We start from the raw sequence: 19666 nt of genomic DNA on the forward strand, positions 1-19666 counted from the left end.
TTGGCAGTCTTGTCCCTGCTCCATTGCAATATAAAATTAATGTTCAAAAAGACTTTCTTTCCTTTTTATTTTAAAATCTGGAGAGTTTTAATGTCAATATAAATAACATTGCTCCCTAATGTAGATGTGAGTTGAAATCCATCCTTTTAAAGTGTATTGATATTGGATAGACATTATACAGAGTATTGCAGAACACAAACATTCACAAATCTGGAGTCTGGCTGAAAAAGTTGAGAGAGAAAAAAAGTGTGTTCTGTGCCTGCTTAATCTTAAGGATTCACATTTTGTAACTTTTTAATGCAACTATGATGACTCAAAACTCTTTTTATAAGAAAGGTGAGATTCTGATAGCACCCGGCTCCAAAATTTGAATATAAGAAAACAAAATATTATTTTTAAATAAAATCTCAAGAATTGTCAGTATGCAAAGTATTACATCAATATTTAAAATCAGTGCCAGCCACAGTTTGAATAGGCACTGCTCAAGCTTTCTCACAAATCTGGCAGTGCTTCTCAATTCTGATCAGTAACACACTTTAGTACTTAAGTTCTGGTGACTGTAGAAAGGTTTTAGTTTTTGCTAAATTACAATAATAAAATAAAAGAGGACTGAAGATGAAACCACCAAGAGAACACAACTGGTCAAAAACTTTGTATAGTTACCAAGCACCAAACCATCAATTGACAAATCTAGAATACCAGCTTCAAATGTAAAATTTTATTTTTAATGTATAGTATATTTATACCATGGTTATAATGTAATATACAATTACAAAAGTCAAGTCAATAAAGATGAAATGATACTACTTTGACCTTTAGCAAAATCTTAATGAAACAAAAATCTAAAATCTAAAATTTTCTTCTGTAGACAACTTCAAAATATTAGTGTTTCTTTTCCAGATCTGTTCCTTTTAGTGGAAGACACCAGTAAAATAAGTGAAAAAATCTTTTTTCTTTTGAATGGGATTTCTAGGTTTAGTGTCCTCTGCATACACTCATTGTTGGAGTACACTAAAGGCTTCAGTATGTGATCCAAAATCTGGGGTTGAACAGGGTCCTGTGACTGTTAGACAGCCTTTTCCCCCAACAAAATTGTTTTACACGAGGTAATGCCAAATTCCCATTGTGTCCTTCAGTGGAAAATGATTCTAGGTTGAGGAAGATGGCAGGACTGGCTTATGCTTCCTTGGATGTCCTGGCTCTACTGGCTGACTCCTAGTCCTTATCCATACCAGCCTAGAATATTGAACTCTCTGGTGTTGGAGCATCTTTCAACCTAATCTGTGGATCTGAGAGGTTTGGAATGAGCAGAATTTCTCTTGCACTATCCCCTATTTTTAGAATTTTCTGAGGATTACTAGGAGGGACCTCCGCAGGATGACTTTCAACATCTCAGATGCAGATTGCCTCATCTTCTAATGACAATATTAGGATACAGACTGCATCTTCTTCCTCTGAGGATGCTGTGATGTATTTGGTCATATCCCCTTGAGACTGTCACTTGATGTGCTGAAGTACCACGGAGTCTGCCTAACTGCTTTCTGGGGCATCCCACCAGCCTGTCCTGCTGAGCTAAACCCTCTGGATTCCTCCAACCCTGGAACAGAGTTGGGCTTTCAGCCCACAGCAGAGCAACAAAGACAATGAAATCAGCTCAACTCTAGGAATCAGCTTAGTCCAACACTTTACACAGAACCCAGGAGCAGCCTCAATGGAGCCAGAACCCCAGATAAATCCAGCTTAGTCTGCATAAAGTTTTATACTGAGCAAGCTCATGAATTGTTCACCTCCTTTATCAGTGAAAGACCTATGAACATAAGATAAGAACATAAGAGCGGCCATACCGGGACAGACCAAAGGTCCATCCAGCCCAATATCCTGTCTGCTGACCGTGGCCAATGCCAGGTGTCCCAGAGGGAGTTACTGAACAGGTAATGATTAAGTGATCTCTCTCCTGCCAGCCATCTCCATCCTCTGAAAACAAACTAGGGACACCATTCTTTACCCATACTGGCTAGTAGCCATTAATGAACTTAACCTTTATGAATTTATCTAGTTCTCTTTTAAACCCAGTTATAGTCCTAGCCTTCACAACCTCCTCAGGTATGGTGTTCCACACATTGACTATGTGCTGTGTGAAGAGCAACTTCCTTTTATTTGTTTTAAACCTGCTGCCCATTTGGTATCCCCTAGTTCTTATATTATGGGAACAAGTAAATAACTTTTCCTTATTCACTTTCTCCATGTACTACTCATGATTTTATATACCTCTATCATATCCCCCTCCTTAATCTCTTTTCCAAGCTGAAAAGTCCCAGTCTCTTTAATCTCTTCTCATATGGGACCCGTTCCAAACCCCTTATCATTTTAGTTGCCCTTCTCTGACCCTTTTCTTAATGCCAGTATATCTTTTTTGAGATGAGGAGACCACATCTGTATGCAGTATTCAAGATGTGGGCATACCATGGATTTATATAAGGGCAATAAGATATTGTATAAGGGCAAAAGGATATTCTCTATCCTTTTTTTAATGCACAACATTTGTCCCTGCCAAGTAAGAATTACTTACACTGGGTTTATTAATAAACTGACTTTTATTTAGTATAAAAAGTAGATAGATCAAAGTAAGTTACTAAGCAAAGTAAAACAAAACATGCCAGCTAAACTTTGTACTTAAACTTGTTACATGCAATTTCTTACCCTAACAGTCGTTCTAATAATCTTTTCTCACAAGCTGGGAAGCCTGCCAACTTGGGCCCGATCCTTTCCTCTGTTCAATCTTGGATGTGTCCAGCAGTCATCCTAGGTAGTAAGCAGTTATATCCTGGTTTCTGGCAGACACCCACGTTGTTTTGTTTCCCATCTTTTATATCTCTTTTGCCAAAGACATTAATTCTTTGAATTTAGTTTAAATTTTTCACACTTCCAGTGGAAAAGTACAAAATCCAAAATAGGTGACCTGGCCACATGTCTTGGCAGGACCAACCATAGTCCAGGCTTTCAGGAAAATCAAGACTATAGACTATTGTTCCAAGTATCAGGCCATTCATGTTTCTTTACTACTGCTGGCCCTTACTTACCTGTTCACTAATCTAGATATAGTATGCACAGGCAGTCCCTGGGTTACGTACAAGATAGGGACTGTAGGTTTGTTCTTAAGTTGAATTTGTATGTAAGTCGGAACTGGTACATATTGTAGGGGAAACTCTAGCCAAACATTTCTCCAGAGCTCAGTTTTATTCTCCCACACCTCACTTCCCTCAGTCCTTTATTCTCAAGCTGAGGTGTCTGCTGAGAAAAGCCACTCCGCGTCTCCCTGGTCTGCTGGGAGGGGCGCTAGCTTCGCGTCTCCCTGGTCTGCTGGGGGGAAGCAGCTAGTGCGGGGTTGCCTCACCCCGTTTGTAAGTAGGGATCCGATGTAAGTCGGATCCATGTAACCCGGGGACTGCCTGTACTTCATATTTCTTACTTCAAATACATGCACAGAAATAGAATATTCACATTCAACAGATTATAGCTTTACATAAGCATCTTCCACTTATGCCTATTCATATTCATAAGTTCTTTCCATAAAGAATATGGGGTGCAATGCCATAGATGCAATTGAGTTTAATAAACTGGGGGATAGGAGGGCATCAACTTAAAATTTGGCAGCCGTAGCTTTGGAAGAGAGTTTTGATATCTTGAGATCTACTGCAAAATGTGCTTTGCAGATTGATGTTCTCTGCCTACCTTTCCTGCTGCTGCAGGGTCCTAATTCTGTAGTTACTCAGTATTGCACTTCAGAGGTTGGAAGGAACTGAAGTGGCAGTGGCATTTGTTGTTCCATACAGTTGTGCCCTGAGTCTGCATGAGTGCTGCTGGTGGATGGAGAAAGGGCAGGGTGAGCCACTACAAGATGGTACCATTGTCTTGTCAAATCTGGTGGGTGCATTCTATAAGTGTGAATATGCAAAGTCCATCTCAAAGAACTGTGCTTTACCGGAAAATAGTCTTTTCAGACCTTTGGGAAATATAGTCCAACTCTGGATGTTACAGTAGACCAGTGGTCCCCAACTTTTAGAGGCTGTCGGGCGCCAGGGGGCGTGGCCGTTTGCCTGCTGGGCACCAGAGAGCGGGGACACATGCATGCCAGCCCCCCCCATAGCCACTTGCTCGGGGGCGGGGCCCCCCTGCAAGCGCTGTGCTCCCGGGGCCGGCGCTCCTCCCAAGCGCCGCGCGCCCGGGGCTGGTGTGCCCCTCCCCCACCGCAAGCGCCACGCGCCTGAGTCCAGCGCTCCCCCCCGCAAGCGCCGCGCTGCGCCCCCCCCCCCACCCCGCAAGTGCCGCGCGCCCAGGGCCAGCGCTCTCCCCCCGCAAGCGCTGCGCGTCCCCCCCCCACCCCGCAAGTGCCGCGCGCCCAGGGCCAGCGCTCCCCTCCCCCCCCCCAAGCGCCGCGTGCCCGGGGCGCAAGCGGCAAATTCGCGGCGCGCCCGGGCCGGCTTCGGCACCATGCATGCACCACGTGCCCGGGGCCAGGCCAGCCCAGAGCACTTGGCAGGCGCACACAAATGGACCCGCGGGCGCCGTGTTGGGGACCACGGCAGTAGACTAATGCTTACCAACCTTTTACAGAATGATTTTGAAGCTGTGGATGAAAAGTGCAAAGAAGTGTTAAATTCCACATAAGTTGCTTTAAAACCATAATGTGCAAAGACTTATACCAAACAGCCTCTCATTTTCTGTTCATGTGGTTTTGTGTGATGCAATTCCACATTCTTGTCATAAATCATAAGTGTGCTTTTTGTTCTTCTGTGTAAGATTTGTAGACTCCTTTCTTAAAACCATATCACCCTCCTTTGTGTGCTTAAGTGTAATGGCCAGAAATATTCTTTTTGATTTTCAGTTGCAATTTCTTTTCTGTTGTAATGTTGACTGTCTTTTTACAGAATCTGCTGTGAATGCATTGTCTATTAATGGTTCAACTCGAGCTCCAAGGCGAGGTCAAAACAGGACTACACGTACCTCAAGACAAACTGACATTGACACAAAAGTTATTGAAGTCCTTTGTAAAGAACATGATTGTAATTTAGATGAGGTAAGATTTGTGATTTTTTTTTTTTAAATTCACCATCTTAGATCTCAGTGTAATGTCAATCGAGCGAGGTGAAATCCAAAAATATGATTAAAACCTTAGGCAGTAGTAAACCATTTTTAAAAAATGTTTTGACCTGACTGTCAATCCGTTTTAGTCCCGTGATTAGTAGCACTATCCCTGTCCCAAGATTTCTTATTTAAAAAAAGAAAGATTACGCTTTTGCTATTAGAGTGCATGCAGTTGGTATTTACATGTGGGAGACTATGAAATAAAGCATCTAACTTGTTTTTTCTTCAAGTGTTCAACATGTGGATTCTACTCATGCTGTGCCCCACTGCAACAGCTTAGAATGTTCCCTATAGTAGCTCCCCGTAAGGGTTGTGCTCTCCTATCCAAAGGCATATCAAGCTCAACCACTCCAACTGCCATTCATTGAATTTGGACAAACCTGACCCTGGCATGTGGAACAACAATGATGTTCTATGTATAGTTGCTTGTTAGGATAGTTTACTATTGAGCTATTGTTGCTTTAGTGTTTACTAGTGTGTGTTGCTACTATTTTCAAAAAAAAATTTTTTGTTCTAAGTCATTTTAGTAGATTTTTAGTTGCATTAACAGTTGAAATCCCTAGGCTTTTAAATTATGCACAGGTGGGGCTTTCCCTCTAATAGATAGGTGTCTTTACCTCCCAGGAAAAGACTATGTTGAGTGTGCAGTCTGCAAATCTATTGAGAAATGCACTGACAGTCCAGGTTAAAGCTCTTCCTTATAGAAAAGTCTGTGAACTCTTTGGATTTTGAACAGAGTCCAGAAAGTACTTCTGTACCAGCACAGTCTGAGTGCTCTTTGGTTACCAGGCATGGAACTCTTAAGTTTAAGAGGAATATGGGGAGGCTTCCCAAACGCTTGGAGCAGTCAGATCAGCGCTGTCTAGCAAACATTAAACTGTTGCTCAGCACTGCTCCCTATCTACATTACCTGATGGTAGATAGCTTTGCTTGAAGCCAGCGCTGAGGAAGACTGTGGTGGAGCCTTCAGTGCTGCATTAATATAAGAGGCACTCACAACAGAGGGCTCCTGAAGAAGGGAAGAAATTCTAAAACCAAAGCTCATCAGTTTCACTCCTCTTAAGCTCTTGATTGTCAGTTGCACTCTGCTCTGACTCTGGCATTTTCAAATTCCTTCAGAGTTTTCAAAGCCACTAGGAGCATGGGCTTCCTTAGCAATTTGTTCCTGCTTGAGATCTCTTGGATTTGTTCATTTGCCCTTGAGTTTACAGGATGCTTATTTTCATGTGTTTGATATACCCTGCACATAGCCACAAATCAAAGATTTCTTTGGTAAACCACTTTCAGTTCTGAGTACTTCCCTTTTGGAATTTCTTTCATTGCTTGAGTGTTCACCATTTGTTTCCCCATAGTAGCAACCTATCTAAGTAAACAAAGATTGCACATTTACCTTCATCTGGGTGATGGGCTTATATGAGAAAGCTCTTGAATAGGTGAGCTTAGCAGTGTGAAAGGTTCTGTTTTCATCCTTAGATTTGAAAATCAATTTTTTATAAATAGAATCTAGTTCTGGTTTAGTTGGAATGTGTAAAGCTCAACTAGATTCAATAGCAACAACTTAATGTATTCAACAGACTATAAAAAACTTGTTACTTTCCCAATGCAGTCACACTCAGGCATCAGTGAAGATATTACACAACACCATGTGGTCTAGAAGTTTGTGAATCTGTGATTTAGACCTTTTTCAAACTTTGATTAAGACAATATACAAACCAGAAATGCCTAATGTGACTTGGACTCCTCTAACTTTCAATAATGAATTTTAAACTCTTTGACGTGATGGTACAATACAAAAACGCGAATACCATTTTCTGTTCCAATACCACCCACAAGTCTGACAGCTTTATCAAGGCCTGGGGAGCACATACAAGTCTGATGCAGATTCAGTCTTGCATTTTGGGGATACTCCTAATACATAATATTTGAGTCCAGCTAGAAAGTCATTCCTACCACAGATGAGAGTCTTTCATTTAAATTCTCATGGACAACTGCAGAGAGGAAGCCACTACATAAGCAATGAGATACAAGGTCTGATCTATGTCAAGAAGCCACAAATTTGCAGGAATGGTGTGTCCAGAATCGTATCAGTTTGACAATTACTTTATTTTCCAGGAGAGAACAGTGGCTTAGCTAATTCACTAAGCAGAAAAAAATGTCTGTTTCATTAGCAGAGGTAAATTATTAATTACTGGACCAAATCTTCTGAAGGTGGGTGTGTTTTTCCAGCTAGACCTGTGGCTTCAAAGCATTTGTTTCTTTCTCAGGCAGGAAAGAGTCTGGGATCTGTAGTGGATGCTTTCATGATTTGCTGGTTGCTCCATTTGTTGTATGCCTTGCATCAGTTTTCTTCTAAGTCCAAAAGTGTTAAGGAAGACAAGGCAAAGATTTGAGTTTAGCTTCTGCTTACCCCTGCCAGTTCTGGTTTTTGTAATTCCTGATTTTGTTCGAACATCAATTTATCATGCTTCAATTTCAGTACAACATGATATTGCAAAAGCAGTTTAGTTTTCCACCCAAATCCAGCATGACTATATCTCATGGCTTGTGTGGTTTCTGGATGTCTGCATTAGGTAGATTGGATAACATTCTTCAGAAATACAGAGTACCTTACTTCAGAGCAGGAAATAGTCTACAAGAACTACATATACCCTTAAGGAGATATGCTTCCATTTTGGGCAATAGTTAAGGTTCATATTACTACTTAGTACTCTATTCCTGAAATCTTAAGTTGTTACTTTGCAATCTGCTTCTTCAATTAAGGTAGATTTGGCAGTGAGATCAGCATTTCATCTCCCTATAGCAGATTTGAGAGAACTGTTTTTTTTCCTCCTATAAAAAGATTGCTCCAACATGGGATTTAAATGTGTCCCTCTCGCCTTTCCTCCAGTGGAGTATCCTTTTGTATCCATATCAATCTGTCCTATTCACTGCTCATAAATTAAGGTGGCATTCTTAGTGGCAATTACCATAGCCTATAAGATAAACAAATTACAAACATTAATGATCAACCTTCCTTATACAGTTTTTCATATGGACAGGGTAACAGATGTCATTCATCTTTCATTTCAAATATATTATTGGACTTCCGTATCAGTTTATTCTTGTATCTATTTCCTTTCCAAGACCTTATTAGTCTCCAACTGAAGCGAAGTTCCATATCCTGGATAGAACTAAATCTTTGTGTAAAACTTCAAGACTTTTTATTGATTATGCTAATAAATGGAAGGGAATGGTTGCTTAATCTCACTTCAAAACCTGCATCTGATTGTATTTGCTGTGTGTGTAGATATTGATATCCCTTTTAAACATTTTGGCTTGTTCTACCATATTACAAGTGACATCTGTGGCATATCTAAGTCAAATACCATTTCTGGAGATCTCTAGGGCAGGCAGCTATCTGGAGCTTGGGCCCTGCATTTGCAAAAATGTTGTTTGTTAGTGAATGCGTCTAGTATAAATGTCCATTTTGAAAGGATGGTTTTACAATGCCCCCTCCCCCTTCTCCCTAAATAACTTTCCTCCTTTTAAGGTTAATTCTGGGTCATCAATAAGAATGGGACCTACATATGCAGTACAAAGGAGGATAACGTGATGTTCAAATAGTAACTAAGATGTCTGCTTGTGTGGTTCCCATACCCTACTTTTTTTTCACTGGTGCTTTAGAGTCTTAATTTTATTTTGGGTTCTGAGTAGTGAAGAAACTGAGTGAAATTGGGAGGTCTCTGTTCATGGGGAGCATAAGTAGTGTGAACACGACTTAAGGGATTCTGACACTGGAAACATTCTAAACTACTGTGTTGGGGCACTCTCATATACTGCAAATAAGATGCACATGTGAAGAACTCTTAAAGAACCACAGATGTAAGAGAACTGTTTGTTTAATCAGCATTAAGCATGTAAGAAGGATATGAGGCTGTACAGATATTCATATGAGCAGAAACCAAAAAGACTATTGTTCAAAAGAGGGCCACCCTTTTGACCCTTCAGTTTCCTAGCAGTGGATATAGAAATGCATACACATTTAGTAATTAACTTAAATCTTCAGATGTGTAGATGGCTTGAAAATAAATACTAGCTGAGGTAATTTCAAAATAGCTTATAATAAGCATAACATAGTCAATTTATTTTACTGTATAGTAAAAATATAATGTATGTTTGGTACCTATGTACGTTGGTAATGTTATGCCATTTTAATTTTTCCAGGTAAAAAATGTATATTTCACAAACTTTATTCCGTTCTTGAATTCTGTTGGTGCTGTAACTTCAAATGGACTCCCAGAGGTAATTAGAGTAATTAAAATAGTTAAATATATTGTGGTTCATTCTAAAATGTTTAAGATTGCATAAGTATTTTTTCACTGTATTGCAGTTACAGTGGCAACTGTAGAATACGCCTATAATGGATTACGGTGTGATTCACAAAAATTAACTTAATATGATTTCCAAGCATCTTGATAAGTCTTTTCTTTAAGAATCATCTTAATATCAGGTATAAAGATTTTTTTTTTTTTAAATTTTACTTCAACTTTAATAATGAACACAAGTGTTGATGAACTTGTGTCAAGGTTATTCCACACTCTGGCACGAATGCAGAAGTGGGGGGCCTGCAAAAGCAACCAAAAACCTGATTTCTACAGCCTTGGGTACAAGAACTCTCCCTCTTCCCTCTCCCCCAAAATCCTAATACCAGAATTTTGGGGAATCCACTGCCACTGTCAAGTGCTCTTGAACTGACACACAGGGGTGGACAATTGAAATCAACCCCAGGGCACCCCAAGCTCTTTTCTCCAAAGAGCTTGAAAAGAAAAGAAAAACAAATACAAGCTGCAGTCTGTGATTACTGTACCCTCGTCAGAGACCTGCAGATCCCACAGACGGATTTTCCAGGCACAGAAATGAATCAGTACCGGGTAAATTGGGAAAGAAATAACTTTTATTATTAAAACAATATCCCAGTTACAAGCATCGTTGGAATGGTTAGATGGTAAGAGCCACCAATTAATATACTCATGGAGGATTCCCATGGGCTCAGGACTTAGTTGCAAAAAAGAGGAAAAACCATTTCTAACAGCACACACATCAGATCCAAATTCCCAAAACAGAAAACAATAAAACCTGATGGATTTATCTAGACTTTACCCTACTTACACATTATGAAGTCTTTTTTTTTTGGGGGGGGGGGGAGGGAGAAGACATGTCTTCTGTCTCCTTTAGTATCTAGAGAGCAAACTCTAGCTCAGAGACAAAAGGGAAAAACCCAAAAATTCATTTCTCAGTTGAAATCCTTACCTGCATTTCTATTGGCTGAGCAGATACCTGGCTAGGTCCAGGGACATAGTTAACCCCATAGTCCCTAGGCTGCTGGCCAACCCTCATGGTTGACAACTTGTTACTCTTCTCAAAGCAATGTATAATTTTAAACAATGCTTCATTCCTTTGATTTCAGTGGGCTATTCACTTCTATTAATGCTACAGCAATATAAAGACTGAAAATCAAGCAAATCTACCTACAATTATTTCGGTACCTTCTCAACTTTAAATTCAATCCAACCTGGTTAATCTGCTTTTACAGACATAAATATCCTTAAGATTTAAGCTGTACTCTTGCACTTAAGTAAACTGTGGACTGCTGTACTTTGTGGCATCCCATTCACTTCATTGCAGCTTAGTGTGGGTGCAGCAGTCTACGTACATGCCTTACAGTTGCTGAATTGTTCATTAGGGTCTCCGGCTGAACTTCCAGCCACATTCAGGCAAAGTTAGACTACATTGTTCCCAACTGACCGGTTAAAGAAGCTTCCCTTATCCAGTTGTTTAACTATTACTAGTTCTGCATTAATCTCTTATGTGCAAAATTTTATCAAAACCACTTGAAAAACATTATCGCCGGGATGTTATGGGTGAGAATTGCAGTTCTTTGAAAGTACCCTTTTATACAAGATTCTAATTTTACCTTCTTTAAAAATATCCTCTTCTCAGCAGTCTGTCTTCAAAAGTAAGGAACTCTAGAGATATGCCAAAATACAAGGCTATACATAGTGCAAAAGACAATGGTCAAATGAAAGCCTGTACAAAACCAGAAACACACATTTCTCTTAATTTTCAGCCTTAGTTGTGATATAGAATCTAATATCATGTAATGTGTATCATTCAGCTTTATTATAAGAAAGTCACTCTCATTTTCATGAATAGCCTTTTAGCATTCAATATATAAGTATTTAGACTCTAACATTCCTTTTTTCAAAAGTAAGCAAAATTCCCTAGGATTAGTATTGTTAATGCTGAAATTCCCCGTAGGTATACATGTTCCATTCGTGGACTTAATGATCTCTCAAGGTCCCTTCCAGTTCTATTTGTCTATGATTCTATATGTGTAGTAAATGCGGGCATTGGAGGTGAATTCACACTTACGGCTGCTGTTTTTGGTGAAGACTTATTCTAAGTGAACAAAGCAGCAGTAGCAGCAGCTAACTGATTTACGTTGTAAAGCTGATTTGATGAAATGGAAACCTTTTTTTTAAACCCTAATTTTCAGAAAATTGTGGGGCATTAAGTACTTTCCTGCCAAAAGACACATGTTGAACAGGAGGCACTGCCAGGCATTCTGGAGCCCCAAACATAGGAACCTGGGAGATCTGAATTATGTCTGTGAACTTGAGACGGTTTTTCCCTGTCCAGCCAGACTCTACTCCCACAGCACAATTACAAATGCCACTTATTGTAGGCAAACCGCTCCCTCCCTGTAACAAGAGTTTGCCTAGTTCAATGATTTCAGCTATTTTCAGAGCACCATGCGCTTTGTGGAAATGTGAGCTCCAAATGTAAATTTTTCCATCTTGGCATTAGATTCCATGCTACTAAAATCAGTGGGCATAGGATCTGTCTTTGAGGGGGATATTTATCTCTTTGTTTTTAGTGTTTTGATATCTATAGTGACATGACTTTGGGGGCTATGAGAGTTGTCATAATATATTTTAATATAGATATTTAATTTAGAATGAAACTTTCCTATCCTTTGATCACGAATGCAATTTTGAATACATTGTCAGAATTGATCTTATAAGCATAAAGCTTTCTCACTTTTTTAGGTTGAGGATCTCTCCAGACAATATGAAGAGCTTTACCTGAAAAATAAAGATATAGATGCACGATTATTTCTGGATCATGATGAAACTTTACAGCTTCATCACATAGAAAGGTAACACTTTTCTTAATTCTGAGATACATAATGAAAATCCTAAAAGGTTTTACTGGTCTCTAGTCACTTTTTACAACAGAAATTCAGGACCAGTCTTGCCTAAAAATCTTTTTTTTTTTCTCTTCCTTTCTGCTTATTAGTCAGGTAACACATTTTTAATCATGGCCTTGGTTTGTCTAAATTACGTGCTAACTGGTATTTAAAAACATGTTAACATGTTAGCTAACATTTTAATTATGGTTATTTTCCTATTCTGCACAAGTCTTTGGAGTCAAAAGTGAAAGTTGAGCAATTGAAAGAGGAATGGATTCTCAGGGGTTGTCAGGGCTAACTCACAATATTTTGGCACCTGAGGCGGGGAGCTCAAATGACACCCCTGTGTCCCGTCACTGCACCAGCAGCAGACACAATTTTCTACACCCTGGGTCTTAGTGGCTCCCCTTCCCCCCACACAGTCTCGCACCTGAGGCGTCTGCCTCAGTTTGCCGCATGGTAAGGCCAGCCCTAATGGTTGTCTATATTGCCCTACAGTTTGGCCTACAAGAATGAATGTACACCAGCATGGCAACATAATTCCTCCTTGGGACACTTCAAGAATAAATTTTAGTTCATGCTTACAGCACCCACACCAGGGATTTATAGTGCAGCACTAAGATGAACTGCACGACAGTGAGGACAAGACTTAATCACACTGTCTCCGACTTGTTAGTTAATTCCTGTTGAACTGCAGTGGTTAGTATTTTGGAGGAAGGATATCTTTAAAGATTCAGCACCTCTTTTTCTTTGGAGGTGAGAGCTTGAAAGGAGTGGGTGTGCCTCAAAAAAGCACATGTTTAACATGGACTAAATTGATATAGTTAAACCAAGGGAAATCCTTAGCAGTTGTAGACAATCAGTTTTAATCTGTTATCTATTTCGCTTAAATTAGTAATTCAGATAATGAACAATGGAGAACTGCTGAATACTGAGCTCTCCTGAAAATCTGGTGCATAGATATTTTTTTAGGAGTATTTAAGTCATTTTAGAAAACTTTTTAACTGAGACTTGCTATATTAGAACATCAGTACTTCATAAGGTTTTGTCTTTCTACAGTTCACAGTTGGAGCGAACACCAAGGAAAAACAACCCAGATGAAGAGCTTAATTTTATACTTCCACAGACTCCAGTTCGGTATGAAGCAGTTTAAAAATTTGCATCAATTTGTTTTTTACTTGAATTGGAATTTTCTAAAATTTGTTGAACTGAAGAATGTAGCATTTTTAAAAAAAAGGCCCCATTCCTGTAAGGTGCTGATAGCCTCCTGAGAAGCACTGAATGCTTTCAACTCCCATTTTCCTTGAAATCCGTGGGACTTGATAGTGGTTGGGTAGCTCTGAATACATTGTAGGTTTAGTACCCAGAATATAAAGGAAGCATGAGTTATGTGTAATAGTTATAGATAAGTGTGAGAATGTATTTCCTTAAATATGCTGCTCATTATTCCATTCTCTCCATCACCAGCGTGCACTTTAATAAAACCATTAAAGTTTTTTGATTGTTCAGTATTCTTGGGGAGAAAATGTCAAGTATCATGCATTTGCTTTCATTTTCACATTCTGGTAAAGATACTGCAGACCAGAAATAAGTCCTTGCTACCCTTTACTGCTGCAGAGCCTGTATAATTGCAGGAGAGAAACTGGATACTCTAAGTTTGCACATCCAAAATAAAAGCTAAATGCAGAATTGTTGTTACTTATGATTTTCTAGCCAGAAAAACTTGGCACATTCATGAAGCCTAGAATATTTCTATCTGTTCCAGTGGATAAGATGGGAAGCAGTAGCTGTCCACGTTTGCACATAGCTTTTCTGATGTATCTTTGTTATGACCTACTAAAGAACCCTTCTAGGATCAAAGGATGGAGTTGAGACTTTGTGCCTATTTAGTCCTTTGTCTTCTGAAACTACCAGATGGGTGCCAGCTGACAGTTATACAGACTTGGGCATCTGTCTGCTAGAAATGGGCTGGGGCCAGCAAGACATTTTGCATAGACTGCCAAACTGCCAGCAGATGGCAGTAAACTTTTGGTCACTTATGACCCAGAGGTGATGGTATACAACTAACTAATGGTACATAAGGGTTGCTATGAAAACTTCATTTTTACTTTTGAACTTACTGTAGATTCTTCCCATTTGACACTGTGTGTATCTGAGCTAAAGCCCAATAAAGTCCAGGCACAGCCTTTCATTAACTTGAATGGCCTTGGATCAGACTGAGTAGTGCTTTGAAAAATAGCTTTACTTAAAGGGATCGGGATTTAAATATTAGTTAGGGGCATTATAACATTGAATTGTCTGGCCTTTATTCCAGTACCTTCACATAACAATTCCTGTGCAGGCTGCTTCTTCCCATGCCTTCTTCCACCCAAACAAAATTTTTAGGCACGCTCATATCAAAATGTTTAAAAGTGGCAGAAGAAAAAGTAGTTTGTCCCTGGAGTGCCATAACCCAAGTAATCAGCACTCCTCATTCCATTCTGTCTGTGAATAAAAGCTCCCATTTCCATTTTCTCAGCTAATCAGACATATTTCTGTAAACCCAGAGTTATACTAATCATAGATCCATTTGGAACAACTCTAGCCAGTGGGAATCAACAACAATTTGTAATAAGGTGGATCAGAAAAGATCTCTAACTGAAAGTGGGAAGCATAAAGGGAACAAGGCCTTAAAGTCTTACAGCATGTCAGAAGGACTCCTGAAGCTCATTTTCTTAGCAAGTGTTGAAAGCTGCCCAGATGTGCCCATTTACTAGAGCTGTCTTCACAATAACTGTGGAGGCCTCAGGCTCCGTAAGAGCCAGAAAAACTTAAGCAATAGATATTAGGGAAAATGGGACTGAAGAACTTCATTTAAAGCAAGCTAGCTAAATTATCTGTTGTAAGTTGTAAACCTTTGCGGTGTTATCCAATAGCTCTTACGTCCTGAATATACATAAAAGGACTGATAAAAAGTGGACAAGTAAAATAATACATTTCGTTATTGTTAGACTGATATTTGTGGAGGTGTTACATTTGCTTCCTCTTCATGTAATTTTCAGTTAAATCAGGCATGCAAAGCTATTCTTGTACAAATACATTTGTATCACTCAACAAATGATGAACAAAAAACCAAGATTGGGACTGTACCTGTGTGGTTTAACGCTATAACTTTTTAGCCACTCTGGTACCTGGTATCTGCTGGGCAAATACAGTTCTCTTTGTTTCTGTTTTATAAACAATGAGACTATAGACTTTTCAGTTAAAGAACCTGACTTGCCAGACTGTCTGGCAGGCTTAAAAAGGCTTTGATAAATAGGGGTAAATTAGTAACCACAATTTCTACTTTATTTATTATGTAGCACATACTCAGTCATGAACAAGTTTCAGGTCCGGTTACTAAACTAACTTACTTACGTGGCTAAAGTTGTACAAATTATCTACACATTTTTGGATTGTAATTTGTTTGATCACTGTATTCTGTCATGGACAAGAAGCAATGGACCAAGACAAGAAGCAATGAATTTAAACTGCAGGAAGGAAGGTTTAAGTTGGATATTAGGAAAAAGTCAGGGTGGTTAAACACTGGAATAAATTGCCTAGGGAGGTTGTGGAATCTCTATCACTGGAGATCTTTAAGATCAGGTTAGACAAACATCTATCAGGTGCTTGGTCCTGCCGTGAGGGCAGGGGACTGAACTTGATGATCTCTAGAGGTCCGTTCTAGTATTCTATGAATCAGAAGTTTGCACATACCCAGATAACTACTTAAACCAGTGTGTCCCAATTTTATTTGTCCATGGAACCCTTTTAAACTTGAAAGAATTTTGAGGAACCAGTAATATGGCTACTATATGGAGCTGAAAAAGTAGACTACAAATAAGTAAGGATAATAAACAAATGCTAAACAAGGTAATGAGATCACATTTAGTTTAATTGCATATATTTAGAAACAAAATTCACATAATTTTTTGTAAATCTCAAAGTTATTGTAATGGAATTTTCTCATAGAACCCTTATTTTCGCTTCGCAGAACCCTGGGGTTCCATGGAACACCATTTGGGAAACACTGATTTAAACCATTCTGAGTGAGCATGCTTCTCAGACCTATAATCTGCTTTGTACTATATACAAGAGGGCTGAGGGATTTGCTGAGCCCCTAGGCAAGGTTGAGGGGCCAGCCCCATGCGCTCAGAAGGGGCGGGGCCTTGGTCAGAAGGGGTGGGACTGGAGCATTAACCAGAGTGCACTTCACTGTGGCTACCCCCCCTCCCCCCAAGCCAGCCCTCAGCACTGCCAGAAATGCACCACATTGCAGCCCCCCCCTTCCAGCCAGCCCTTTGAGCCACCTAGAGCAGGCTGAGCAGAGCTCTGGTGGTGATTTAAAGGCCCAGAGTTATGACTGGCTTTTTTTCAGGAAGAATGGCTCTTGCACAAGAGGGGGGTTTTGCACAACAAGCTGTATAGATGGCTCCTTTTTGCGCAAAAGCCCTTGTGCAAAATGATGGCTCATTAAATATGCAAATGAGGCATGGCAATATTCACTGCTTCTCTTCAATTGCATATTTTCTTGTGCAAGAGAGGGCAGTGTAGACATAGCCTCAGGGAATAATTATAAAATTGTTGACTGATACTGAACATATACAAAATAAACTTTAACATAAATCTTATTTTATTTTTCCAGGGCTGCAATGAATACTATCCAGCAGTTAATGATGATTTTAAATTCAGCAAGTGATAAACCATCAGATAATCTCATCTCCTATTTTAATGTAAGTGACTAAGTTTAATTAGAGTAGATATTTATGAGAAAATACCTATAAAATTATGTCCTTGAGATTATCAGATAGATAAAGAGCATATATTCTTTTACTAAAGGTGATCTAGAAAGGACCTCTTAAAAATAATGGGTCTTACGCCTTCTTTTTTTTCTTTATGGTTATAAAGATGCGAGAGAAATTTCTCCTCCATTTAATTTTACCCTTAGACATATTAAGAATGTCAACTATGATCTTTGTTGTTTTTGATGGAGGAGAAGTTCAATATTTGTTTCAAATATCCTGATGTTCAGTGTGTTGTAAAATAAACAAGAACATAGGAATGCAACAGCACTTGTATCTACCATAACTTATAAAAAATATTAATATAAGATCTTTACTGCACGTCTTGTTAAGGACTCATGATAGTTTAAACATGTGTTAGTGCAGTTCTTTTAAAGGGCACTTGTGTATGAAATTTTACAATCACATAAAATTATTTTGCTGGAAATCTTATGGTCCTTCAAGTACACCAAGATTACTTTGTTTAGTGCGGGAGAGGGGGAGCCAAATGTATTGCTAGATGCTATATTATGAACAGGAGAAATTTAGGTCCTGATTCAGCAAGATATTTAGGGTTTGTGTACATGAGGAGGAGGAAACCCAGGAATAGCTAGTGGTGAATAGCTACTGTTAACTAACTTCCCATGTGGACACTCCTATTCTGTGGTAATAGGGCCTTAGTGCAGTTTAGGTTAGGAAGTAGATTAAGCTAAAGTAGTTTTTCAGGGTTTTTTTTTCTCTTGTGTCCATTCCAGTTGGGGGTGTGTGCGTGCCACATGCACAGATTCCGGAGCTTTTTCCTTAGCAGTATCCATCGGGCCAGCTGAGGAGCCTCCTGGAGTGGGGATGGCATATCAGCATATGAATACCCCTGCTGGCTCTCTACCCCTTGGTTCCTCCTTACTGCCCGTTATGGTAGCTGGAGTGCTTGACTGTGTTGTTAGTCTATCCCTTAGTGTTACACATTTCTCAGTTTTAGTAGTTTAGATTAGTTAGTGTAAACAGTTTTACAGTTGATTGCTCTAATCGAGAGAAGTTTCCCTGCTTATCTCTTCCCTCCTGGTGAGGGGTTGCCTGGGCCGCAGGGCTTTAAACCTTCTATGACATACTTTAAGCCTGTGCCCTGTGGTGATCTGCATGACTTCTGTCTGAAGTGCCTGGGAGAGGGTCACTGCACTGACAGTTGTAGAATTTGTAAGAGCTTCAATCCGAGAGAAGTGGGAGATGCGGGAGAGCGATTCCTGCCTGAAGCTCATTCTAATGGAGTCTGCACTTCAACTGGTGGCACCAAGCATGCGTGGCATGCTGGCATCCATTAGAGAACTGTCTGCAACACTGGCAAAGCCCTTATCGTCGAGGCACTGGTCACAGTCCCCCAATGCTGTCGCGAAAGAGGTAGTATAGGGGAAGATCCCCAACAAAGCAAGACCTTAAAGTGTGCCACAAGGATAGGCACTTGGCTGACTTGGCGCATCAGGAGGCTCTCGGACCACAGCAGCATCGGTTGAGCTCAACGTGCGGGGAGATTACCCCACCTGAAGTGGCCATTGAGGAGGTCCGGCAGCTGTCGATGCTGGGGGCCTTTGATGCAGCACATGAGCTTATAGAGTTCACTTCATCCCCAGAACCGGTCACAAAATGCAGATGACAAGCACCGACCTCCCCCTCCAGCACTAGAGTCAGCTATCCCACTGGTGCAGCCAAGATCTCACGCGCACTGGCTCTAGGGCCCCAAAAAAGTCCACGCTCCTGCCTTTTTTGTTGTTCTCCTTCCCCATGGGGTATGTCTGATTATCAGGGCTTAAAGAAGTCCCTTTCCTGCAGCAAGTTTAGCCCTGTTGCAGACGTTCACTCACAGTACACTGATTGCATTGGGAAAGGACACATTCCTCAAAAGTGCACTTCCTTCTAGCAGTTTAGACCTTGGTCTCACAAGGACAAAGCACTGAGGCAGAAGATCATATTTATGAAAGTGGCTCTCTGATCTCCTCTGAATCTGTGCCAAGACTCTCCATGCAGATGTACGCCAGGGAGTTAAGAAATCAGCTGCTGACCTCTCTCCAGAAGTTGAAAAAGAGAGCAGTAAGTCCCCACAGTGAGCTGCAAGCTAGCCACAAATGATACCCAGCATGCTCAATATTCTTGGTACTGTTGGTACTGAGACCGACCTTGCCTGGTACTCGCATCTCAAGAAAGACTCCAGTGACAGGTACTGTCTATGTGCCTACAGACCCAATGGGCACAGGCAGCAAGTCAACAACATGGAAGGAGAAGAGGAGGAGCAAACGCTCCAAAGCACACTGGTACGTGATATCTCATGGATACAGATGCCTCATCTGGTACCAGAACAGTCAGCGTGGACTCTCTTCTCCTGGGCATTCAGACCTCTGCACTGAGTCCCCACCCAGTATGGGCGTCTTCCCTGCTACCTTGCCACACTTCCTCACTCTCAATGCAGACTCATCCCTTCCTGCAGTTTGCTGTTTATCTC

General features: G+C 40.3%; 1 protein-coding gene across 3 annotated transcripts in view; it reads left to right on the forward strand.

Annotated features, from left to right (window-relative positions):
- The window catches only part of RB1 (RB transcriptional corepressor 1), a 150521-nt gene that overhangs the window by 34349 nt on the left and 96506 nt on the right, over nucleotides 1–19666 (forward strand). For all 3 annotated transcript variants that reach the window (XM_006122970.5, XM_006122971.5, XM_075919037.2), the window contains 5 exons: nucleotides 4929–5077; nucleotides 9349–9426; nucleotides 12234–12343; nucleotides 13436–13513; nucleotides 17040–17127. In XM_006122970.5, the coding sequence (XP_006123032.3) occupies nucleotides 4929–5077; nucleotides 9349–9426; nucleotides 12234–12343; nucleotides 13436–13513; nucleotides 17040–17127 (503 nt within the window). The remainder of the gene's footprint in view (nucleotides 1–4928; nucleotides 5078–9348; nucleotides 9427–12233; nucleotides 12344–13435; nucleotides 13514–17039; nucleotides 17128–19666) is intronic.

The sequence above is a fragment of the Pelodiscus sinensis genome, chromosome 1 (genome assembly GCF_052426305.1).
Source record: "Pelodiscus sinensis isolate ZL-2025 chromosome 1, ASM5242630v1, whole genome shotgun sequence".
In the NCBI taxonomy this organism is placed as follows: domain Eukaryota; kingdom Metazoa; phylum Chordata; order Testudines; family Trionychidae; genus Pelodiscus; species Pelodiscus sinensis.